Below are 26,796 nucleotides of genomic sequence, written 5' to 3' on the forward strand. Positions count from 1 at the left end.
TCAGTGTGAAATGCATTTATAGATGTGAAATTGCAGGGATTAATTTTGAGAAAATCACAGTATTAAAAACATGGTTCTTCTGCAATTCAACTTGTGAAACATATTTTTTCACATTTATAAAACTAGCATGGGTTAGTAGTTGCCTAAATTTAAAATGGATGAGATTTAAAAGAAACTAAAAATGGACCATAGACCCCAACTACCTAACTTAATCTTTCTGACTTAAAGGATCTCTTTGGAAAATACATGTAATAGGGAATACTCTCTTCTATTGCTGCTTAGTTCTTTGACTTCAGTCAAGGTGTACAAACCTTTGTCCTCAATTTCCTTATTTATTGTAAACATTTGGACTAGATTTCTAAGTTTTGTCAGCTTGTAAGTTGATTCCTGAAGTAGCATTGGTGGTATTTCCATATAATAATTTAAGGTGGTAGGTTCTCCTCCCTACTTGTGGTCATAATATACTTAACCACTGGGTACTTTAAACATAGAGTTGGTAATGTGGCAACCAGTTGGTATTTTAATAAGTTTGCTGTAATGACATTGAAAAGTTAAATGAAGTTCTTGCTTATTTAACACACTTGGGTGGTTAGATTTTGTATTAGAAAGATTGCATATACATGGAAATAGAATGCTTCTTTTTTTAAAAAATTTTTTTAATGTCTTATTTACTTTTGCGAGAGAGACAGAGTATGAGCAGGGGAGGAGCAGAGAGAGAGGGAGAGAGAGAATCCCAAGCAGGCCTCAGGCTTTCATTGTGGAGCCCGATGTGGGGCTTGAAATAAGGAACTGTGAGATCACAACCTGAGCAGAGATGAAGTGTCGGACGCTTAACTGACTGAGCCACCCAAGTGCCCCTTATATTCATCTTTAATGACGTTAATCTAATATCTAATACTACTTTGAATTTTGAGTAATAAGACAAGGTAGTGGTAAAATCATGCACAGAATTTATTTATCTTTATGCACATTCTTTGTCTATACATTTAAAGGAAATTAGCCTAATCACTAATGCTTTTTAAGAAGAGGACAAATTACATGCTTTGAGTGTGTAATGTTTTGTGTAAGATTCTAATGAAAGAGTGATGGTTTTCCAGGCTTGAGTCCTGGAGGGGAAAGAAAAGTCTTGTTCTGGGTTTAAATAATATAATCATAGAAGGCTGTTAGAGAGTTGATCTGAAACTTTGGCTGTTTGAATGTTTTAAATATTCCTAGGAAGATAAAGTGCTCTAAAATTAAGGAATGAAAAGAAAAGAGTATTAAGAGAAGTTTAAGAAGTATAAATAACATCAGATTTAGTATCAATAATACAGATGTGGAGAAATATATACATATATCCCAATTTATCTAGTTCCTTCAAATTTAGATTACTGTTACTTTTGTTCTTTGAGCTTTCATTAAAGGAATAAGTAGTTATCACATTTTAAAAGTATTTAGGGTAGTATTTTACAGAAAGCGAAGTATTTTTAGTATTCATGGTGCTTTGTTCATTTCTTGATAAAATAATTTTTAAACTGATCTGAAATTTATCTAAAGAAAGAATAGATAGGTGGAAAGAAATTAGACTTTGTGCTAACTGAATTTTAAAAATAATAGTTTTGTCATGAATTTTAATTTGTACATACTTTGTGACTTATTCTGAGTACAACAATTTGTAATATTTACCACCTACGGTAATTTGATATTAACTTTTTTCCTTTGTTTTCTACCTTCAGGAGAAAGCAGTTCAGCAATTTCTACAGAAGACCTAAAAGAATGTCTGAAGAAACAATTAGAATTCTGTTTCTCCCGGTACAGTATTCATTTTTTTTTTTAATTGATATTTCTCACTTTTTGCATTGTTCGGTTAGTAGATGTTAAATACCCATGAAATAGAGTGGAAGAATGGTGGTTTTAATTCCCTTCAGTGATGTATTTTGGTATTATTCTTTAATATATTTATTAACTAGGTTTAAAGATGTAATCTCTAATTGGATATGCAAAAAGGATCTAGTCTTAGTAGGAAGGTAATTAAATTACTGGATTGGATTACTTTTGGATAGGATATTAGATACTTTTCCTATGAACATATTCAGGTTTAGGGTTCTCAAAAAAGTGGGTTATCTCTTAATTTATATTTTTTAGTAGTTGGCTCTTGTAACCTTTGATCATAGAGTTACTTTTAGCAAGATAGGTGGATGGGCATAGAATTTATGTTACCAGTACCTTCTATTAGATAAGGAGTTCTTTCAGGCAGACGTTTCAAGATGTCTTATTTACAGATAATTATGTAGGTATATCTACAGCTTAGATGTCATAAAACTTTAGTATGTAAAACTGCCCCTTTCAAAATAAACAGAGAAGTTTGGATATGCATGCAAATGTAATGTTTTCTATTTATCCTGTATATCGTGAGAGGTAGGACCAAGTAAACCAGTTTTTCAAGCTAGAAACCTGGATTTTATCATAGACTTTTTTATATTCTTGACTCACGTTTAATTGACTCTTTATCCTAAATAGCTCCTTTCTTTTCCCCTCCTTTTTATTCTTTGCCTTTATAGTCTACTACAGGATAAAAGAATAAAAGCAAGAGCCTTCTGTCTTTTCTCTAGTCATTTGTGCTTACAATTCATTTTCTGTAATATACTTGTAATATTTATTTATTTATTTATTTATTTATTTATTTATTTTACATTTATTTGGTTTTTTTTTTAACGTTTTTATTTATTTTTGAGACAGAGAGAGACAGAGCATGAATGGGGGAGGGGCAGAGAGAGAGGGAGACACAGAATCGGAAGCAGGCTCCAGGCTCCGAGCCATCAGTCCAGAGCCCGACGCGGGGCTCGAACTCACGGACCGTGAGATCGTGACCTGAGCTGAAGTCGGACGCCCAACCGACTGAGCCACCCAGGCGCCCCAACATTTATTTGTTTTTTGAGAGACATAGAGAGACAGAGCACAAGTTGGGGAGGGGCAGAGGGAGAAGGAGACATAGAATCTAAAGCCGGCTCCAGGCTCTGAGCTGTCAACACAGAGCCCAACAAGGGGCTCGAATTCACAAACTGTGAGATCGTGACCTGAGCCGAAGTCGGATGCTTAACCGACAGCCACCCAGGCGCCCCTGTAATAGTTATTTAAACATCTTTGCCTACTAACTGGATAGTGTGTATCTGCTTATATTTCTGAGTTTTTCTCATGTTTCCCTGTCATAATTTCCTGCCTTTTTGCATGTCTTATAAATTTTGATTATATACTGGACATTACATATTAAAAAAGCTAGGAGTTGTAAGTCATGTAATTTTCCCCTCTAGACAAGACTTGAGTTTTTCTTCAGGTAGGCAGAAGCAGATTGATAGCTTCAATCCAGTCAGGAGTTGAGCTAGGTTAGTGCTGAGCAGCCACTTTTTTTTTTTTTTTTTTTAATGCACAAGCAGAAGAGGGACAGAGAGAGAGGGGCAGAGAATCCCAAGCAAGCTCCACCTTGTCAGCACAGAGTGCACTGTGGGGCTCCGTCTCGACGACCATGAGATCTTGATCTGAGCTGAAATCAAGAGTCAGATGTCCAGCTGACACCCAGGTGTCTCTCAGCCACTTTAATTAGACTCTGTCTACCTCTGATTTATCTCTGTTCCTTAGGCATGACCTTTTCAGCCTTTTGATTCAGAAGTTGTCCTTTTCCTGTTACCTTCAGTCCTAAAACACCAAGGAAGATTCAGTCTGTTCTTGAGAGGTTTGAGATTAGCTCTTTAGTCTCTTATCCCGTAAGCTTCCAAACCTGGCAAATGTCTTATGGGGGAGACCTGTCTTGTTTGATGCAAGTTTCCTCCTTCCACTGGAACTTGCACAAAACCACAGAGATATTACAGTGCCTTTTCAGCCGGGCTCCCAGTCTCCCATCTTCCTCCTTTGAACTCGAAAACATCATATGGAGGGAAATCTGCTGCATGTTAGGAGCTCCTTTAGTTTCCAGTTCATAGTGCCAGTCCTGTGCAACTGCCTAAAGCTCTGCTGGTTTCCCCCTGGTCCCAGATCTGCAAATTCCCTCAGGAACGAAAGAACATCTTTCTGGAATATCATTTTGTCATTGTAGCTTCTCTCTTTTATCTCCAAAAGCATGGTTTTATAATTTAGCTAGTCTTTTTTAGTTGTTGCAGTAGGAGCTCTGGCTTGGCATGATCTACCACGTCCTACTCAGAACTCTGATACCATTCAAACCAGCTGTGCGATTGACATTTGTAGCTCAGCAGAATTGTTATTAATACATATTGGGTATTACTCATGAGTAGTCAAATCATATATGGGATTTATATCTATTAATTTGACTTTTGACAAGATAGAGTTTCTTTAAGAGTTTGACACAAGATTTATTAAGAACAGACATGCTGAAGTTCAGAATTGATTTAGGATACAACGTCTTAGTTGTATAAATATTCTGTTTATAGTTGTCTTATTTTTCAGTTCTTAAAGAATATCTTGATGAAGGTGCTATTACTGTGTTTCTCCTTTTATGCTAAAGTGAGTTTAACCTTTACTGATACCTTCTCTATTCTTTTTTGCCCCCCAAATAACCTGTTAACCAGTAGTAGTAATTACTACTTTATTTTAATAAAACTTGAAGATAAAGGCGTTTGATCCTACTCTTTGCCAGGCAGTAGAGCATTGAAATACATTTTGGGAGCACCTGGCTGGTGATCAGTAGACATGTGACTCCTGATCTTGGGTTGTGAGTTCTAGCCCTGTATTGGGTGTAGAGGTTGCTTAAAAATAAAATCTTTAAAAAAAAAAAAAAAAAAAACATTTTGAATGACAGAGATCCTTCATGGAACCTGTATTCTGGCTGGAGGAGACAAACATAATAAACCATAATAAATAAACAGCTTAGAAGTTTGTTAAGTGATAAGTGCTATGGAAGAAAATTAGAGCACTGTAAGTAAGGGAAGGGGAATCGAGTGCTTGGATGATTTCTGTTTTAAATAGGGTCATTGAGAAAAGGTGGCTTTTAAGTAGAGACTTCTATCTATTTATAACCAAACTACTTCAAAGATCTGATGTGAAGAAGACAGCATGAGTTTGATTTTATTTCATTTTGTTACATAAGGTTTTATGTCTAAGATATATCTTTTATATCTTTTTATATCTTTTTAAATGTATTTTAAAGAATCTTTTAAATGTTTTAGTTTTAAATTTATTACTGAAATTTAAATTAAAAAATCAAACATAAAAAATGGAAACATTTAGAAATTTTAAATCCTTTACAGTCCAACCCATGGTTGAAGCTATAATTTTTCTCATATGAATATTCTAACATCAGTGATAAAGTGTTTATAAGATGGAACTACACTGTATGTAATATTTTGTAATATACTTTTCAATTTAATATTAAACCTCTTTCCATATCAATATGATTCTATAAAGTTCAAAACTTTTTCAGAACTATTGGCCTGATGTATTTGGGGGTTCAGAAACTTTCTGGAAGTTGTTAGAGTATCCTGTTGTATATTATGTGTTTTTATAGTTCACTGTATTGTTTCTGATGGCATGATTTTGTTTTCCTAGACTAAGTGACAAAAATGAATAAGGCACCTCTTCAGGTGCCTTTTAAGAATTGTTTTATAGGACTCTTCTGTTTATTTCTTTCAGAGAAAATTTATCAAAGGATCTTTACCTGATATCTCAAATGGACAGTGATCAGTTCATCCCAATTTGGACAGTTGCCAACATGGAAGAAATAAAAAAGCTGACCACAGACCCTGATCTAATTCTTGAAGTCCTGAGATGTATGTAAATCATACCTTTTAGCTTAATTTTTAAAGTCAAAAGGCTGAATATTCTTTTGATTTCTGGTTATGCAGGGTTTTTTGGTTTTGTGTTTGTTTGCCATTTATTTGCTTACTTTATTTATTTTAATGTTTGTTTATTTTTGAGATAAAAAGTGTATAAGCCGGGGAAAGGCACAGAGAGAGGGAGACAAAGAATCCCAAGCAGGCTCCACACCGTTGGTGCAGAGGCCGACATGGGGCTCAAATTCATGAACTATTCTTTTTTTTTCTAACGTTTTTTATTTTATTTTTTTGACAGAAAGTGAGAGAGTGGGGAGGGGCTGAGAGAGAGGGAGACACAGAATCTGAAGCAGGCTCCAGGCTCTGAGCTGTCTGCACAGAGCCTGATGTGGCTTAAACCCACAAACCACGAGATCATGACCTGAGCCGAAGTCGGACCCTTAGCCAAATGAGTCACCCAGATGCCCCTCAAACTCAAACTGTGAGATCATGACCTGAGCCAAAACCAAGATTTGGACACTTAACCGACTGAGCCACCAAGGCGCCCATTTGCCATTTATTTTTATTTTTTTTAATTGTAATTGACATACAATGTTATATTAGTTTCAGGTATACAGCATCATGATTTGACAATTCCATACAGTAAGGTCTGCTCATCAGGCAGGGAATTGTTAACTCTTTATTTTTTGTTATTCTGTTCCAATAATTTATTTTTACTGACTTGGTATTTAGCTTCTATATCATTTCTATACCTTGGTTGTTTGTCTGAATACCCACTTACACGTTGGTTTGTGAGCATAATTCATTCCAGAACCATGTTTGTAATCCAAAGCACTTGTATATAAAAGCGAATTTCAAGAACTATTGCCTCAGTTGTGATCATGTGACATTTGGCGTCACGTACTACTTGTATTGCAAGGCGTTGCTTGTTTATCAAGTTAAAATTTATTAGAAATGTTTACTCGCCTTGTGGAACACTTGCAGAACAAGTTACTTGCAATCCAAGGTTTTCTATGTAAGCAATTATATATCACTTTTCTGGGCTATCAGAAAGTTATTTGTATCATTGTCACACCTTCTAAACAATCTGTTTCAAACTTTTGAACCCAAGTAGTACATTTTACATTAGAGCCCAGTACACACACCACATACCCATACGCAACTGAAATGTTAATTATGCAGATCAATACTAAATACTTGTAGTTAACCCCTTTTATTTCCTAAATTGATTTCACAGGCTGTTAAAAGAATTGCTAAACTAAACTAAAAATTATAGTTTGATAAATAGTACTCTAAAGTTTAATAAAGAATTTCAGGTTCTAAGCATTTTTATTTTTATTTATTTTTAATTTTTTTAAACATTTATTTATTATTGAGAGACACGGAGCATGAGCAGGGGAGGGGTAGAGAGAGGGGGAGACACAGAATCTGAACCAGGCTCCAGGCTCTGAGCTGTCAATACAGAGCTCGACTCAGGGCTTGAACTCACAAACTGTGAGATCATGACCTGAGCCGAAGTCGGTCGCCTAACCAACTGAGCCACACAGGCGCCCCGGGTTATAAGCATTTTTAATAGTGTTTGTGTCTTCTATCAGTGTTTCTTGGTAACCTCTCTTACCAAAGTTTTAACTACTTGCCTGAATAAAGGCAGGTCTTCACTTTTATATGAAATATATTGTTAAAAAATGTTTAAAAGTTAAATATACCAAGTCCAATAGTAGACTTATATCGGAATAGAGGATTTCCATTCTCAGAGGGCTAAATACATTTATGAAATCTCTGATTGGTTTGTGCAATGGTTTCTTAAGATGAGCCAGTCTTCTCATCCGAAGAAAGTCAGCTAAGAGACCAGCAGAATCCTCTACCTCTGAGGGAACCTAGTACTTCCACCCAACACTTCTTCCCTGTTCTGTTTTATACTGACTGCTTACCTGTTCAGAGAAATATGGCATATTATCTCTCTGAAGAGACTACAAATAAAAGTTTGGGCTATGTGGTATTATCTTCATTAAATATTTTCTCAAAATCAGCATCTAAGAGATGGCTTCTAAGTGTCTGTAATAGTATGTAAGAATAAATATGTTAACATCAAGGAAAAGTTAGAAGTATTTGAGTATAATTCTTGGTTTAAGTGCTTCTTAGATTTTAAGAAGAATTTCTTCACATCAGAATGCAGTACTATAATCTCATTACAAGAGTGGAATGCAAAGACACTGATTTCATTATCTCCAGAAGTACAGAATTTGGTAACTGTACACGGGGTAATTACCGTGTAGATATGTATTGTATGCTCCTGAAAGTTTTTCAACCCCAATGCAGTGCCAAGACACAAAGTAGGTACTCTGTATTTGTTGAAAGAATAACACTTGACAGTGTTTTTTTTAATCTTTGTTAACTGTAATCTTTGGTTCTACAACATAATTTCTTAACCTCTGCTAATTTATTCACTTGGAAATAGAAATAAATAGTTCTTAATGACATTCTTAATATCTCTTCTTGTCATTTTTGAATGAAATATTTTTTTAAATTGCAGCTTCTCCCATGGTACAAGTTGATGAGAAGGGCGAGAAAGTGAGACCAAGTCATAAGCGTTGTATTGTGATTCTTAGAGAGATTCCTGAAACAACACCTATAGAGGTATTATTAAGCGTTGTTAAAGCTAAGTGTTCTTTAACTGTTTAAAGTGGAGGAGGTAAACAAGCAAAGTATAAGTCATTGGCCTCATATCAATCACTGTGTATACGTTAAATTTTTGTTTTGTAAATTCTGAAACACTGGAAGAATGGTATATTTTCAAAGTTAAAATATAAATAGGCTCTTTTGGGGACTTGATTCATCTGAAAGAATAAATTTAGGAATGAAGAAGAAAAATAGGAGTCAAGACTAATCGGAGTAGCTAACAAACATAAAACAAAGTTGTAACTGTATAGATGGTGTAGTATAATAATAAAATAGGTACAATAATAAAATAAGTTTTGAATGAAACAGTATATCCAGAAATAGACCCTTTAATAAAATAGTTATGTATAATAACATTTATTTAATAATTAGGTTTTACCACGTGCTGTGCAGTGTACTTTATGGTTACTTAAAGCCTAAGGTTTTGTTATCTCTGTTTTATAGATAAAGTAACTGAGCCTTAGTATGGTGAAATAAGTTGCCTAAGGACATGAGGGCTCTTTAAATGAGTATCTGATTTGATCTCACTCTGATTTCAGAGCCCCTGTTTCAAAACCACTAAACCACAGAGGTACACACTAAATTGCCAAGTTAATAAGTTAGAGATGAGGAGAATTAATTAGTAACTTTTATGTGGTATTTACTGGCCATTTAAAACAGTTTTAGATTCTTGCCACCTAACAAATTTCACATATTAGTAGTTAATCTTTTTGCCCGGAGTCATTTCATTCACTATTAACTCTCCAGAATGAAGACTTCCTAAATTTAGAAACAGTGAAATTGGAAAAGAAACTGTCACTAGATAGAACTTCTATTTAAAAGTATGAACTATATGTCAAAAATAACAAATTGAAAGGAAAATTGCAGAATGGGAAGAATATTTGCATTATTTAGAAACAATGTAGAATATATGAGCCTGTACTCTAGAGCCAAGCTGCCTGGATTTGAGGCAGCTTGGCTCTAGAGTACAGGCTCATATATTTCAGCTTTTTACTTGTTAACTCTATGACCTTGGATTGTTGTGAGAATTGGCTTAGTATATAGAGAGCTCAGAGCAGTACTTGGCATATGCAACAAATCTAAGATTAGCCATTATTATCATTTTTTATAGTTACTGTAATTTATATTCTGAATACATAAATCACACATACAAAAAATAGTAAAAGGAAACAGGCAGCGACGTAATATTCATTAAAAAAAAAAGAAAGGAAGTGAAGATGACTAAAATAGAGAAAGTCAGCCTGGTCAATAATCATGAAAATTCAGATTAAAATGAAGGATTTGGGGTGGTGACCTTAAAGGTTCCTGTCAGGTAGAACAAATTTTTTTTTTTTTTTTTTTTTTTTTTGCTACTTGTGACCCAGACTGCTGTTTTTATACTTGGGAAAGTAAATCTATGAACTTAACTCTTCCTAAAGAATAATAAAGGCTGGAAATAAAGAAATTTTATTGATATTTAAATAAACAAATCAATTTTTTATGCATTGAAGGGGATTAGAAATATTTGGAGATTATGAATTTTGAAGATAGACATCAGTGGGTGGCAGTCTAATAGTTCCACAGGCAGTTTTACAAAAATGTAAATTATGGACTGTATGAGAATTTTACTAACTGAACTTGGTAGTATTTCACCGCTTTCACAGATGTCACAAAACTCAGTTGGTTGCACACTTACTTGTTTTTGAGTAGTATTGGCCCAAGAAAATTTCATCATAAGTAGAGACTTTTTTTTTTTTTTTTTTTAATTCAGTGTAGTAAAAATTTGAGGGAGTTAGGAGACAGGTTAGACTTCACTGTTACTATGTTTATTGTCCCATCAGCATAGTAATTACCTTTTTAAAAATTGATTTCTCATGATATTTTGTTATTTCGCGGGGCATTTTAACCTGTCCGATTCTTTCTGTTTGGGAGTTATTGGTTACTACTGAATTTCTCCTTGAACTCCAGTAGCTATTAGACCAAATGGAGTTTGGAAGCATACAAATCTGGGATTGAATTCTTCTTTATGATAATGTGTGTAGGTTAAACAGTTTGAGCTACCATTTCCTCAACTGTACAATAGAGATGATAAAAATCTTTAACACAGGGTTGTTTTCAGGATAAATCTGTGTCTTACTGAGCATGGTATTTCAGTAGATGTTCCCTTTCCCTCTATAACTCAAGAGTTACTTAATGTTGACTTCCAGTTGTTTTCTTTCTTTTCTTTTTATAAACTTCTTTCAAGCTGTTAATTGTTAACACAGTTCTGAGTTTTGGTAATCATCTTTTTTGAAATCCATATATTTTAGTTTTCAGTCACTGAAATTTCAGATTCAGTTAAGGAAAGGTGAAGATATCTTTGCACAGAGTTCATGTCTGTGACTGATACAGATAGAGCATCTGGATTTAATTGAGAATGCATGAAAATAAACACTGAGCACCTAGAAAATGTTAATGGAGGATATACTGTTTTTTTTTTTTTTTTAAATGGAAGTCTAGAGAGATTTTACTGTTAGGGAAAGTTTAGCTTGCCACTAAGTAAAATGCTTGTTTTGCTTAGATTGTTTTTATTTTTTAATTTAAATCCAGGTTAGTTAACATATTCTCTAACAATGGTTTGAGTAGAATTTAGTGATTCATCGCTTATATAAACACCCAGTGCTCATCCCGACAAGTACCCTCCTTGATGCCCATCCCCTGTTTAGCCCATCCCCCCACCCAACACCTCTCCAGCAAACCCCAGTTCTTTGTATTTAAGAGTCTCTTATAGTTTGCCTCCTTCTCTGTTTTTATCTTATTTTTTCTTCCCTCCCCCTATGTTCATCTGTTTTGTTTCTTAAATTTCACGTACAAACGAAATCATATACTTGTCTTTCTCTGACTGATTTTACCTAGCATAATACATTCTAGTTCCATCCACGTTGTTGCATATGGCAAGATTTTACTCTTTTTGGTAACCAAGTAATATTCCATTGTATATATTTACCACATCTTTATTCATTCGTCAGTGGGTGGACATTTGGGCTCTCTCCATAATTTGGCTATTGTTGATAGTGCTGCTGTAAACATTGAGGTGCATGTGTTCCTTTGAATGAGCATTTTTGTATCCTTTGGATAAATAGTGCAATTTCTGGGTAGTGTATCTATATTTTTAATTTTTTGTGGCAGTTTTGCTGATTTTAAGGTAAGATTCCATCTCTAAATCATATACAGAATGTATGCTTTAAGTATGCATATTTTTGTGTCAGAAGATAATCTACTCTCAGTAAAAGAATGGGCAGAAGGCATGACAGTTAATAAAAAGAAACAGAAAGGACCAGAAGACATGAAGGGGAAAAAATGACTATTGTTGATATACTTTTTAGAGTTAACTAAAGTTTTTCTTTTTTAGGAAGTTAAAGCCTTGTTCAAAAATGAAAACTGCCCCAAGGTGATAAGCTGTGAGTTTGCACACAATAGCAACTGGTATATCACTTTCCAGTCAGATACCGATGCACAACAGGTAAGAGGAAAACTTTTCTTCTGATTTGAAGTCCTGGTGGTAAAAGAAGTAGTAGTATGTTTTAATTGAGAAAATATGTGCTCACAGTAATATTTGTAAAGGCTATTAAGTACCTTGTTCACCTTTGTGGTTGTGCTTATTAATTGGTTTCCTTTTTGATCATTTTCCTAAAGCTTTTTCAATTTAAGAGCAGTTTGTTTCCTATCAAAAAGATCAACACACAATTTTAAAATTAACATGGGGATTGGGAACCATGTACTCAGTAGTTCCAGTGTGTACATACTAGGCCAGTAAACCTGCAACTTCCATTATGATTCTTGAAATTTTGACATTAATGATACTGCTCTTACTTGTCGTGTCCAACTTAAAGGGAAGTACTATTCCACTGAAACAAAAAACCAAAAATATATCTGATAACATTTTAAAACCACTCACTGATTGATTGATTGAGTTTTAAGTAAACACTACACCCAGCTTGGGGTTCCAGCTCATGTTAGATCAAGAGTTGCATGCACCACCAACTGAGCCAGCCAGACGCCCCACTGACTTTTTCTTTTTTTAAAATTCTTCATCTTATAAGGCTGTCTGAACCATTTTGAACGTTGTGCTTTTTTTTTTTTTTGTAGTAATCCATAGTAGCCAATCTACAGTAAATGTGAATGTTAGCTGATGTGTTAATTATTTTTTTCATTCCTTATCACCTAGATAATGAAATTGACTTTAGAATTTTTTATTGTTTATTTTGGAGATAGTTGCTAGTACCATACTTTTGATAGAATAAAGATGGCTTTAAGAAAATGTTTGAATACTAATGAAAGTTCCTTTCTGCTTTGTTAACAGGCTTTTAAATACTTAAGAGAAGAAGTTAAAACATTTCAGGGCAAGCCAATCATGGTAAGAAACATTTTGTAAATAGAGGCTCGTGTAAAGCCAAAAAGTTTTTGTTGCTTGTCTGAGAATTTAAAAAACACAGATGGATGTTTTATTAAACCCGTAATGATTTTAAAGAAATTTCTGTCTCCTATGATGTGCTAGAAAATTAGTTGATAGGATAGCAATTCTTTCCAAAGATGTAACTTCAGACAGCATGAAGTTTTAGTTAGATGCTGATTGCTAACGTGGCAGATCATCTCAACTCTCAAAATGAGAAGCAGGAATGATTTTTTAGTAAAGATGGAAAACATTCTCAATACTGTCATCCTCATCTCAAAATTAACTGCATCACCACATTAACATTTGTCCTTGGGATCTGTCATTGATGGCACTTGTCCACTGTCTTTACAGGTCTAATCTTTTCTCAGATCCCATGAAATCTACCTTCAAAACTTCTTTCAATCATTACTGCCATTGTTTAGGCTTGAAACATTGTTTAGCCTTTTAAATGTTACGCCTTCAGCTTTCCCCCTAGTTTTCCATTCTCCAGTTGCTACTATAGCTACCATCTAAAACAGAATCCTAAGCATGCCCTTACTTTGAGATGGTACTCATTCTCTATGTAATATTCTTGTTATTATTTGTGATTGCAGTACATTGTCTTTAACTCTTAGTGAGCTCTTAATGTGTATCAGTTTCTGTTCTAAGCACTTTATTTGTATAGAGTCATTTAATTCTTACAAGAACTTAATGAGGCAGGTACTCTTGTTTTCTCCATTTTATGGCAAGGAAAAGTGAGGTGTGAGAAGTTACCTACCCAGTTTCACGCACCTGGTAAGTGGAAGAACCAGGATGAGAGAGGCTTACGTTTATTAAGAGATTATATGTCAGGCACTGTTCTAAGGACTTATTTAAATCTCATTATTGGTGTGTGGTAGCTAGTATTACTACTTTCCATATTAGAGATAAAGATGTCTGCTATTTGTCATTCTGTTTCCTCTGCTTCTCCCTGTTATCTTCCTTTCCTACTTGAGGCTATAGAGATACTCTTCTAGGTCTTCTAATAGCTTTAAAGTTTTATATGTCAGATTTAGGTCTAATACATCTGGAATTAATTTGATGTACAGGATACAATAGGAATTTAATTTTTTTCCATGTATGGAAAGGCAGTTGTCTCAACATATATTTGTTCAGTGGTCTTTTCCTTCCACAACTTGTGTGTAATGTTGAATCTATCAGCTCTGCTTTACATTGTCTATTCTATTAGTCTTTTCTTTATTGAACCAACATCACTGTTTTAATTACTATAGTTTTAGAATATCCTTATGCCCTTATGCAAAGCCTCCCTTATTCATTTTTTTTTTTTTTTAAGATTGTCTTGGTTACTCTTAAAGCCTTAGTTTTCCATATGAATTTTAGAGTGTTTGACTAATACTAATAACCAACCAAAGAAAAACTATATTGGAATTAATGGGATTGTGTTTCATTTACTGGGAACAGTTGACAGTTTTACCCTGCAGTATTCAACATTGTGGTAACATTATTATGATACATTTTTCTGTTAACTCAGGTCTATTGTATTTTGTAATTACTTCCTTAAAGTAATTTTTGTTGCTTTCCCCCTCTCCATGGTATCTTAGTGACTTTTTTTTAAATGTCACTGCCTGGAGCGCTTGAGTGGCTTAGTCAGTTAAACATCCAGCTTTTGATTTCAGCTCAGGTCATGATCTAAAGGTTGGTGGGTTTGAGCTCTGCACTGACAGCACGGAGCCTGCTTCGGATTCTGTCTCTTCCTCTCTCTGCCCCTTCCCTGCTCAGCCTTGCATGCTCACTTGCTCACTCTCTCTCAAAGTAAACTTAAAAAAAATTTTTTTTAAATGTTACTGTCTGCAGGAACCTTGCTGAATTCCTTTATCATATCTAATGGAGATTATGTGTCTGAGAGAGGATATCGTCTACAAATAATCACTATTTTGATTATTCCTTATACCTCTCCTTTCTTTCTTTCTTTCTTTCTTTCTTTCTTTCTTTCTTTCTTTCTTTCTTTCTTTCTTTCTTTCTTATTTATTTATTTAACATTTATTTATTGTTGAGTGACAGAGATAGAGCACGAGCAGGGCAGGGGCAGAGAGAGAGGGAGACAAACAATCCGAAGTAGGCTCCAGGCTCTGAGCTGTCCGCACAGAGCCCAACATGGGGTTCAAACTCCCGAACCGTGAGATCATGACCTGAGCATCAGTCGGATGCCTAACTGACTGAGCCACCCAGGCGCCCCTATACCTTCCGTTTCTTACAGCTGATTACATTTTCTGAGATTTTAGATACAGTGTTAAAATTATATATAAGTAGTAATATTTATCTGTTTTGGGTTTTGTCTATAGTTCCTTTAATTAGTCATCACATAGCATATAGCCTAGTTCTTGCTAGGAGATTCACATTAATTTTTGTAGCATTCATTAAAACCAAATGACCTGGCACCCAGAAAGACAGGTGCAGGAGCCAGAAATCCTATATTCCAACCCTTGATGCTGCTTTCAGCCACATACTCTTTGATCTCAGGCATGTCAAGTTACCTCTAAGGTCCTGGTTTGTTTCTTTGAAGTGTACATGGTTTTCATTTTGGAAATCCTGTGATTCATAAGCAGTGATCTTGGAGGACAAAGGGATTAAGGGAAGAATGTTTGTCCACCTTTGATAATTTCATTAGGAGGCAGTGTTTCATCCTGTTTTAATTGACTTTAAGACAGAATATTAAGTTTTATCTGGGTTTCATAAAGATGATATATATATATATATTATAGAATGTCATATGGAATATATGTTTATATGTTCCTTTTATATATGTTTTTCAGAATTTAAAGAGTAAAAATACTTGCATAAGAAAGTCAAACAATATTAAATAATTAATGATTGATTGATTAATTAATTCAAATTCTCTTTACCAGATTCTTCTAGTTGTTTCCCCCAGAGGTGATAAGAGTTTTTTTCTGTGTCCATCTAGGAATTTTCTTTCTTTTTTTTTTTTTTAAATGTTTATTTTAGAGAAAGAGAGACAGAGCGCAAGCAGGGGAGGGGCAGAGAGAGAGGGAGACACAGAATCTGAAGCAGGCTCCTGGTTCTGAGCTGTCAGCACAGAGGCTGACGTGGGGCTCGAACCCACAAACCATGAGATCATGACATGAGCTGAAGTCTGCCACTTAACCTACTGAGCCACCCAGGCGCCCTCTTTCTTTCTTTACGTGAATAAGAATGTACAGTAGACACTCAGCTGCTCTTTTCACTTAATAGAGCTTTAAGATCTTTTCATTCACTGTTGTTTCAAGTATACATCCAGTATGGTTCATGTATATCACAGTTTAATTATCCTATCCATTTTTCTCCGTGGACAAGCATTAACTTGTTTCTCTTGTTTACAAGTAATGTTGTAATGAACATTATTTCTTAAGCTTTGTTTGGAAGTTTCTTGTGTGTGGAATATACATATATATAATTTACCATTTTTAAGTACACAACTTAGTGGCATTTAATACATTCACATTGCTGTGCAACCATCACCAGTATTTATCTAGAACTTCTGCATCATTCCAAACATAAACTCTATGAAACAATAACTGCCCATTCTTCTACCCTTTAGTAACCTTTCTTCTAGTTTCTGTCTTTATGATTCCTATTTTAGATATAGCATTTAAGTGGAATCATGCAATATCAGTCTCTGTATTTGGCTTAATTCCCTTAGTATAGTGTTTTTTATAATTTTTTTTAATGTTTATTTATTTTTGAGAGAGTCAGAATGCAAGTGGGTTGGGGCAGAGAAAGAGGGAGGCACAGAATCTGAAGCAGGCTCCAGGCTCCGCGCTGTCAGCACAGAGCCTGACGCGGGGTTCAAACTCACGAGCTGTGAGATCATGACCTGATCCATGGTTTTCTTAGAGGTTAAAATTAAATTTATAGCCACCTCATTTGAATAATATCAACTTAGTTTCAGTAGTGTACAAATATTCTGCTCTATATAAACTCTGTTGTATTCGTTTTCTTTTAAATCTGATAAAAAAGAGGAATTATATACCAGAAGTATAATAATATTTTCTTCTGTATTTGCTTGTGTAATTATCCTTACCAGTGTTCTTTATTTCTTCTTATAGCTTTGAGTTACTCTCTAATATCTTTATCTCACCCTGAATAACTCCCATTAGCATTTCTTGTAGGATAGGCCTACTGATTTCCTTCAAATTGTTTTGTTCATAACATCTTTTTCCTGATACTCTTAGGTTTGCCCATGGTTTCCATTAGCTCATTGAACACTTTTAAGATAGTTGATTTGGAGTGCCTGGGTGCTCAAGCCAGTTAAGCGTCCAACTTCCACTCAGGTCATCATTCTCATGGTTCATGAGTTGGAGCCCCGTGTCGGGCTCTGTATGGACAGCTCAGAGCCTGGAGCCTGCTTCAGACTCTGTGTCTCCCTTTCTCTCTGCCCTCCCCAGCGCTTGCTCGCTCGCTTGCTCTCTCCCTCTCTCTCAACAATAAATATTAAAAATATAAAAAATAAATAGAAAAATATTTTTTAAAAATACATAAGTTGATTTAGCATCTTTGGCCAGTAATTCCAATGTCTGGGCTTCCTTAGAATGGTTTCTATCGAATTCTTTTTTTCTTCCTGTGAATGGACCATAGGTTTCCTGTGTTTTTGTTTTTTAATTCTGTTTTGAGAACTAGATATTCTGAGTATTCTACAATATTAACACTGAAATATGATCCTCCCATTCCTGGTATTACTGAAGTATTCTAATAGATATTGCCAAGGGAATCTGCTGCTGCAAAGAGGAATGACACTAAGGCAGGCAGCAGCACTGAATCCTCAGGGATCTACCGAACCACAATAACACCCTGTATTTTTGGAGGACAGAGCCTACTACCTGCCTTGCACCAGCCAGCCACTCCAGGAACACAAGCCATTGAGGAATGGGATTAGTAGCTACGATTTGCATGCTGCTCACTTAGGAAAGATCAGTAGCCTCTCCCTTAACAACCACATTGTTGCATGTATTGATAGTTCATTGTTTTTTTATTGCCAAGTAGTAGGAATGTACTGCAATTTGATTATCTAGTCACTTTTTCAGTCTTCTCTTTATTTAAATTTTTTTTTTTCAACGTTTATTTATTTTTGGGACAGAGAGAGACAGAGCATGAACAGGGGAGGGGCAGAGAGAGAGGGAGACACACAGAATCAGAAACAGGCTCCAGGCTCTGAGCCATCAGCCCAGAGCCCGACGCGGGGCTCGAACTCACGAACCGCGAGATCGTGACCTGGCTCAAGTCGGACACTCAACCGACTGTGCCACCCAGGCGCCCCAATCTTCTCTTTATTAAAAAAAAAAATTGATTGTTGACCTTAGTATTGAATGAGAAGAAGGAGTCCTTTATATATTTTGAATATAAGTTCTTTGTCAGTTATGTATGTGTGTGTTGCAAATCTATTTCCCCTAGCTTGTGACTTGCCTTCTTGTTTTCTTTTTTTTTTTTTTTTTTTTTTTTTTTTTTTTTTTTTTATTTTATTTTTTTTTTCAACGTTTATTTATTTTTGGGACAGAGAGAGACAGAGCATGAACGGGGGAGGGGCAGAGAGAGAGGGAGACACAGAATCAGAAACAGGCTCCAGGCTCTGAGCCATCAGCCCAGAGCCCGACGCGGGGCTCGAACTCATGGACCGCGAGATCGTGACCTGGCTGAAGTCGGACGCTTAACCGACTGCGCCACCCAGGCGCCCCTGCCTTCTTGTTTTCTTAATAGCGTATATTTGAAGAGCAGAAGTTTTGGAATTTGTTGTTGTTGTCATTTTAATTGAAATGTACTTGATGTACAATATTATATTAGTTTCAGGTGTCTGAACGTAGTGATTCAACACTTCTATACATATGAAGTGATCACCATGAGAAATTTAGCTAATATCTGTCCCCATATGAAGTTGTTACAATATTATTAACTATATACTTACTACATTCCCATGACCTATTTATTTATTTTGTAACTAGAAATTTGTACCTTTTAATTGTTTTCCCCTATTTCATCCATCCCTCTATTCTGTTACCCCTGGGCAACCACCAGACTTTTCTCTGTATATGTGTTTGTTTCTGTTTTGTTTTGTTTTGTTTTGTTTTGTTTTTTAGATAGCTGCATATAAGTGAAATCACCCAGTATTTGTCTCTCCCTGTCTGACTTATTTCACTTAGCATAATGTCAATGTTATGGCAGATAGTAAGATTTTGTTCTTTTTTATAGCTGAATAATATTCCTGTGTGCCTGTATACCACATCGTCTTTATCCATTCATCTATCAGTGGACACTTAAGTTGCTTTCATATATTGGCTATTGTAAATAGGGCTACAGTGGACATAGGGGCGCAAATGTCCAGACTTTTCTCTGTATATGTGTTTGTTTCTGTTTTGTTTTGTTTTGTTTTTTAGATAGCTGCATATAAGTGAAATCACCCAGTATTTGTCTCTCCCTGTCTGACTTATTTCACTTAGCATAATGTCAATGTTATGGCAGATAGCAAGATTTTGTTCTTTTTTATAGCTGAATAATATTCCTGTGTGCCTGTATACCACATCGTCTTTATCCATTCATCTATCAGTGGACACTTAAGTTGCTTTCATATATTGGCTATTGTAAATAGGGCTACAGCGGACATAGGGGCGCAAATGTCTTTTCAAGTTAACGTTTTTGTTTTCTTTGGATAACTACCCAGAAATCAGTGCACAGAGGGTGCCCTTTTTTCTGTATCCTCACCAACATTTATAATTTCTTGTTTTGTTTTAATAGAGCCTTGTAACAGGAGTAAGGAGGTACCTCTTTGTGATTTTGATTTGCATTTCCCTGATAGTGATGTTGAGCATCCTTTCATGTGGCTTTTGGCCATATATATGTCTTCTCTAGAAAAATGTCTATTCAGGTTCTCTGCCCATTTTTAATTGGATTATTTGGGGTTTTTTGATACTGAGTTGTGTATTTTGGATATATTTTGGATATATAGTTGGATAATATTTTGGATATTAAGCCCTTATTTTATTATTTGCAGATATCTTCTCCTATTCAGTATATTGTCTTTTCATTTGGTTGACAATTTCCTTTGCTGTGCAAAAACTTTCTAGTTTGATATAGTCCCATTTGTTTATTTTTTGCTTTTGTTTTCCCTTGCCTGAGGAGACACATCTATAGGAGTATTGCTAATTCTGGTGTCAGAGAGCTTACTGCTTATGCTTTTCTCCTAGGAGTTTTATGGTTTCTGGTCTTAAACCATTTTTTGGTTTATTTTTGTAAATGATGTAAAAAGTGGACCAGTTTCATGCTTTTGCATGTAGTTGTTAGTTTTCCCAACACCATTTATTGAAGAGACCATCTTTTCCCCATTGTATATTCTTGCCTCCTTTGTCAGAAATTAATTGACCAAAGAGCAGAAGTTCAAAAAAAATTTTTTAGAAGCCTTTAATTTTAATAAGGTCTTTTTTTATCTCACTTTTCTTTTCTTTTCTTTTCTTTTCTTTTCTTTTTTTTTTTTTTTTTTTTTTTGTCTGAAATCAGTGTCTTTTGGGTCATGAATATTTTCTTTTATGATTTTAGAAGTACTGTGCTTTCATTACTCACATTTAGGTTTTATGATCTACCTCAAGTTTGTTTTGTGTGTTGCAAAGTAAGAGTCAGGGTTCTTTTTTAAATGTGTGTTTATTGGTTCTAGCATTATAAGATCATGGGGTACATGGGTGGCTCAGTCGGTTAGGCATTTGACTCTTGATCACAGCTCAGGTCTTGATCTCAGGGTTGTGAGTTGAAGCCCCACATTGGGCTCCATGCTGCGCATGAAGCCTACTTAAATAAATATACACATGCGCACACACACACACACACACACGTATATATATTTTTAATCTCTCTCTATATATATATAATCTCAGCCGAGTGTGTGTGTGTATATATGTATATATATATACACACATATATATGTTTCTGCTGAGATTTCCCTTTTCTTCAATTCTTTAAGAACACAGTTTCCTTTTAACCCATACATATTCCTAATGGCTGGGTTAAAATCTTAGTCTACTGTTTCCTAGGTTATCTTGGAGTCTGTTTCTTTGGGCTGCCATTTTCTTTTTTCTTTTCTTTTCTCTTCTTCTTTCTTGCTTTCTTTCCTGTTTATTTATCTATTTTGAGAGAGAGAGAAATTCGCTCAAGCAGGAGAGGGGCAGAGAGAATCCCAAGCAGGCTCTGCATTGTCAACACAGAGCCCAATGCAGGGTTTGAACTCACAAACTATGAGATCATGACCTGAGCCAAAATCAAGAGTCAGATGCTTAACTGACTAAGCCACCCAGGTTGCCCCTGGGCTACCATTTTAATAATGGACCACATTAAAAAAATGTTATTCACTTGGTTTTAGTTTCTTATCAGATATTTTAAGATTTAAGTAAACTACAGTGTATGATATTACTTTAGTAAAAGCAGTAGCTATAAATTTTTTTAGGGCATACTAAAATCAATTTGATATTTTACAGATTTTTCAAGTTTGGCCATTATTGATTTCTTACTGTTTGGTTGCAATTTGGGGAGAGGGGATTTCCTAGCCTGTATCTATAAGGATCATAAAACATACCTTTTATTCATTTTTTTTTTTTTAATTTTTTTTTTTCAACGTTTATTTATTTTGGGGACAGAGAGAGACAGAGCATGAACGGGGGAGGGGCAGAGAGAGAGGGAGACACAGAATCAGAAACAGGCTCCAGGCTCTGAGCCATCAGCCCAGAGCCTGACGCAGGGCTCGAACTCACGGACCGCGAGATCGTGACCTGGCTGAAGTCGGACGTTTAACCGACTGCGCCACCCAGGCGCCCCACCTTTCATTCATTTATTAAAATTGTAGTTTTGCTTAAATATGCATTATTTCACTTGATAATTTCCAACAAGTTGGTGAGGCTTATGATTCCTAATCTAATTCTCTCACATCTGTTTTAGCTCTATTGCAAAAGTCAGCAAACTTTTTCTTTAAAGGACCAGATAGTAGACAGTGTAGGTTTTGCCAGTCATGAAGTCTGCTGTAACTATTCAACTCTGCCATTGAGGCACAAAACACAGGCAATATGTAAACAAGTGGTCTGATTTATTTTACTAAGTTTTAGAGCATTCGTTTCTCCCCCCACCTTTTTTTTAAATTTAGTACAGGAAATTGCAAACATATAAAAGTGGAGAAAACAGTAAAATCAATCACTGAGATCCCATTAGCCAGTTGTAACAATTTGTAGAGCATTGCCATTCTTGCTTCATCCATTCCCACCTATTTTTCCATGCCCCCAATTATTTTGAAGCAAATTTGAAACTTAATTTTATCTGTAAATAAACTAGTATTAGTAGCTCTGAAAGGTAGGGATTTTTTAAAAATTATACTTACAATATCATTACACTTTAAAAAAAACATTAGCTTCTTGAACATCAGTTGCTGTTCGTATTTTCCAGATTCTCATTTTTTTTCTCTTTTTAAATCTATAGTTTCATCCTCTACTTACTTTTCTTTTGGAAGTGTGTTGTTGAAATAACCATGTTAATTGGTTTTACAGAGTTCCTCATACATTTTGCTAGTTATATTTTATTGTGTTAAAATACACATACATAAGGGGCGCCTGGGTGGTGCAGTCAGTTAAGCGTCCGACTTCAGCCAGGTCACGATCTCGCGGTCCGTGAGTTCGAGCCCCGCGTCGGGCTCTGGGCTGATGGCTCAGAGCCTGGAGCCTGTTTTCCGATTCTGTGTCTCCCTCTCTCTCTGCCCCTCCCCCGTTCATGCTCTGTCTCTCTCTGTCCCAAAAATAAATAAACGTTGAAAAAAATAAATAAATAAACTAACAATCCTTTAAAAAATAAATAAATAAATAAAATAAAATACACATACATAAAATTTACCGTCTTTATACAGTGCAGTTGTATTAAACACATTCACCACCATCCTTTCTCATAATTCTTTTCATCTTGTAAAACTCACATTCTGTACCTATTAAATAATAACAACTCCCCATTCTCCCCTCCATCCAGCTCCTGAAAACCACTATTATACCTTAAACGTATGATTTTTGACTACTCTAATTTATATAAATTAAATCATATAGTATTTGTTTCTTTTTGACTGGTTTATTTCACTCAGCAAAATGTTTTCAAGGTTTATCCATGTAGCATATTGCAAAATTTCCTTCCTTTTTTTTTTTTTTAATTTTTTTTTTTCAACGTTTATTTATTTTTGGGACAGAGAGAGACAGAGCATGAACGGGGGAGGGGCAGAGAGAGAGGGAGACACAGAATCAGAAACAGGCTCCAGGCTCTGAGCCATCAGCCCAGAGCCCGACGCAGGGCTCGAACCCACGGACCGCGAGATCGTGACCTGGCTGAAGTCGGACGCTCAACGGACTGCCCCACCCAGGCGCCCCAAATTTCCTTCCTTTTTAAAGCTGAATAACATTCTGCTGAATGTATATACCACATTTTACTTCTACCGTAATCTCTTGATGGACACGTGGATTGCTTTTGCATTTTAGCTATTGTGAATAATTTTGCTATGAACAGGGTTATACAGGTATCTCTTTGAGACCCTGCTTTCAGTTATTTTGGGTAATACCCACAAGTAGAATTGCTGAGTCATATAGTGATTGTTTTCGAGGTATCTCCATACTGGTTTCCACAGCAGCTATACCATTTTACATTCCTACCAACAGTGCACAAAAGTTCAAATTTCACCACAACCTCTCCAACACTTGTTCTTTTCTGTTTGTTTGTTTCTTTTTTTTTTTTTTTAAATAGTAACCATCTTAATGTGAGGTGGTATTTCATTGTAGTTTTGATTTGCATTTCCCTAATGATTAGTGGTAGTGAACATCCTTTCATGTGTTTATTGACCATTTGTATATTGTGTTTGGATAAGTGTTTGTTGAAGTCCTCTGCCCCTTTTTGAATTGGCTAGTTAGATTTTTTAATGTAGTTAAACATGATTCTCTGTCCCTGTACTTCATGCAAATTGATAGCCAGATTTAGAGGCTTGATCAAAATTTGGCTTGACTTGGGAGCAGCAGAGAGAGAACAAAAAGCCTGTATGTTTTTGTGTCTGTCTCTTATGCTGGATGCCACTGATCATTGACTAAATCTATAAATTAAAGCTGCAAAGAGGTGCTATTTTTAGGCTTTCTTTTTTCTTTTTTCCATTTGTTAGTTGAAGCACTTCTATAAAGAGAAGCTTTCCATTATCTTCATTATCGTGAGGTGTACAACTCATATATGGAGCACATGAGAAATGCTTGGTTCTAGCTTTTCTTAGCCAGTTTTAGAAAATAATGAACCTTCAAAACTGACCATTCGGGTGTTCTTTGTTGTTGAGTATTTAAACATACTTGATGTGTTTGTTGTCCTTATCGATGAATTGTGGCCTCTTTGAGTTAACTTATCAGTCCTTTTGTCATGGTCCTAGTAATTTTCAGTGGTTTGCTTGCGTCTTCTTGTATATTTGATGTCAAAGGCCTGGGGTCAGGTCAAGTCTCCAGAGTCCCCACTTTATTTTTATGGGGAGGTGATAATTTTTAGCCTACTGGCTAGGCACAAGGAGTTCTTGTGGTTACTGGTATGGTCATTGTTTAAAAGCTTTTTCATTGGACAGAAATATGAAATATGGATTGTTACCTTTTTTTTTTTTTAACAAAAATGTGAGTTTATACTGATGCTTTTGATTTAAATTCAGGATATATGGTTTTTTACTTCTTTAGTCTTAACGTTTGTGTCTCCTTTCTCCCATGTGAAAATCTCAGATCTCTTTGACTCCAGTATAATTACTGATTTTTTTGTATCCCATAGTCACACACAAAAGCATCAGAATAGCAATACCAAAAGCAATATAAATCTGACAATATATTAAGAATTTTTTTGCTATACTTTGCCTTGTAGTTTATTCCTGAGGCTAACAGTTGGTTTTGTTATGGCTGAAAGTCACTTAGGATTTCTATGTGTTGTATTACTAATTGAATGCACATTAAAGTTAATTTTGCTGGATGCTACTGAATATTATTTATTTTTATAATTGATTTATTTTCAATGTGTGCATGGTTTAAAAGTAAAATATCTAAAACATGGTATATTAAATACATATTCACACATATATATGTATGTATGCAAGTATATCTTTATATTCCTATGTGACTTAGCTAAACAGTAGCTTACTATACATACTCCTTTATCCTCCTTGCTTTACCTTTTTTTTTTTTTTTTAACGTTTATTTATTTTTGAGACAGGGAGACACAGAGCATGAACAGGGGAGGGTCAGAGAGAGGGAGACATAGAATATGAAGCAGGCTCCAGGCTCTAAGCTATCAGCACAGAGCCCGACGCGGGGCTAGAACTCACGGACCACAAGATCATGACCTGAGCCGAAGTCAGCCGCCTTAACCGACTAAGCCACCCAGGCGCCCCTACCTTTTTTTTTTTTTTTTAAAAACAATAGTATATTCTTGAATTCACTCCATAATAGTATTTAGAGCAATTTATTAGTTCTTTTTATTTCTGTTTGATACTCAGTTGTGTGGATGTACTCTGGTGTATTCAGCCATTGATGGACTGATTGTTCTGTTGTTTTGTGCATGTGTGTGTGTATTGAAGATAGTTTTTTCTCCATCCCTATTATAGTTAGTGTTTTTGAACAGCCATGTATATCCTTTTTTAAACTTCTTTTTGTTCAGTGTATATTTGGAAAAGATTCCTAGAAGTGGGATGGGTGAGAATATGGAAAATGCATATGACTTCAGAAGATAACTGCTAAATTTTCCTTTATAAGTGTTGTGCTATTTTACGTGTCCATCATCAGTGTATCAGAGTGCCTATTTTGCCACAATCTTATCAACAGTATGTTGTCAAATTTTTGGATTTTTGCCAATCCTATAAGTGAGAAATGTTAATTCCATTTTAATTGCATTTCTCTTACAAGTAAGGTTTAGCATCTTTTCATATGTTTAAGAGCCATTTGCCTTCCTTTTTTCTGTAAACTCTGTTCATTTCTCTAACATTTTTTATCTTTTTAGAATTTGTATGTTAGAAATATATTAGCCCCTTTATCTGTGATAATTTGCAGTTAGTTTTACTATTTTGATATTTTGACTTTTGTAGCTTTACCTTGTTCATTGTTATATTTGCCATGCAAAAGTTTTTAAAGTAATTTAAAGCTATCAATCATTTCCTTTTGCTCTGCTGACTCTACAGTAGTCAGAAATAACATAGTTGTGTAAAATACGTTTAAAAAGTAAATTAAATATATTTGTGAGAATATACACTTTATTATAATATGTTCCTCTTCTAGGCAAGGATAAAAGCCATCAATACATTTTTTGCAAAGAATGGTTATCGATTAATGGATTCTAGTATGTATAGTCAGCCCATTCAAACTCAAGCACAGTATGCCTCACCAGTTTTTATGCAGCCTGTATATAATCCTCACCAACAGTACTCGGTCTACAGTATTGTGCCTCAGTCTTGGTCACCAAATCCTGCACCTTACTTTGAAACGCCACTGGTAAGTGAAATCCTTACAGAATCATAAAATTTTTCACTTAAGCTGAAATTTGAAGAAATCAGCTAGAGTAGTTTATTTTTTGTTTTGTGTTGATATTGGTTATTTTCTGACTTTTAAGTAGTGATAATGATATCTAATCCCCTATACCAAATATACGCACGTGACTAAGGGTTAAGCTGTTTGTTCCTATTTGCTGAGTGAATTAAAATAAGAGACTGGGTCAGTCCTGAGTAGTTTAAAATGCTTTTAGTTTTGGTAAACTTTTTCAGAGAAAAATGTACTTTATTAAGTAATAGCCTAATGATTCCTTTTTCTGTAAATCAGGTAATATTGGAGTATTGCAAAAAGCAAATAGGTAAAATGCTTACAAATGTTTTTGCCTTATAAAAGAAATTGAAGGGGTGCCTGCCTAGCTTGTTCCGTAGAG

General features: G+C 35.1%; 1 protein-coding gene across 8 annotated transcripts in view; it reads left to right on the top strand.

The window, feature by feature from the left end:
* Positions 1–26,796, top strand: part of LARP4 (La ribonucleoprotein 4) — a 66,259-nt gene that overhangs the window by 20,949 nt on the left and 18,514 nt on the right. For all 8 annotated transcript variants that reach the window (XM_043563887.1, XM_043563886.1, XM_043563884.1 and 5 more), the window contains 6 exons: positions 1,716–1,791; positions 5,620–5,756; positions 8,293–8,396; positions 11,809–11,919; positions 12,760–12,813; positions 26,157–26,369. In XM_043563887.1, the coding sequence (XP_043419822.1) occupies positions 1,716–1,791; positions 5,620–5,756; positions 8,293–8,396; positions 11,809–11,919; positions 12,760–12,813; positions 26,157–26,369 (695 nt within the window). The remainder of the gene's footprint in view (positions 1–1,715; positions 1,792–5,619; positions 5,757–8,292; positions 8,397–11,808; positions 11,920–12,759; positions 12,814–26,156; positions 26,370–26,796) is intronic.

Source organism: Prionailurus bengalensis, chromosome B4 (genome assembly GCF_016509475.1).
Source record: "Prionailurus bengalensis isolate Pbe53 chromosome B4, Fcat_Pben_1.1_paternal_pri, whole genome shotgun sequence".
Taxonomy (NCBI): Eukaryota; Metazoa; Chordata; class Mammalia; order Carnivora; family Felidae; genus Prionailurus; species Prionailurus bengalensis.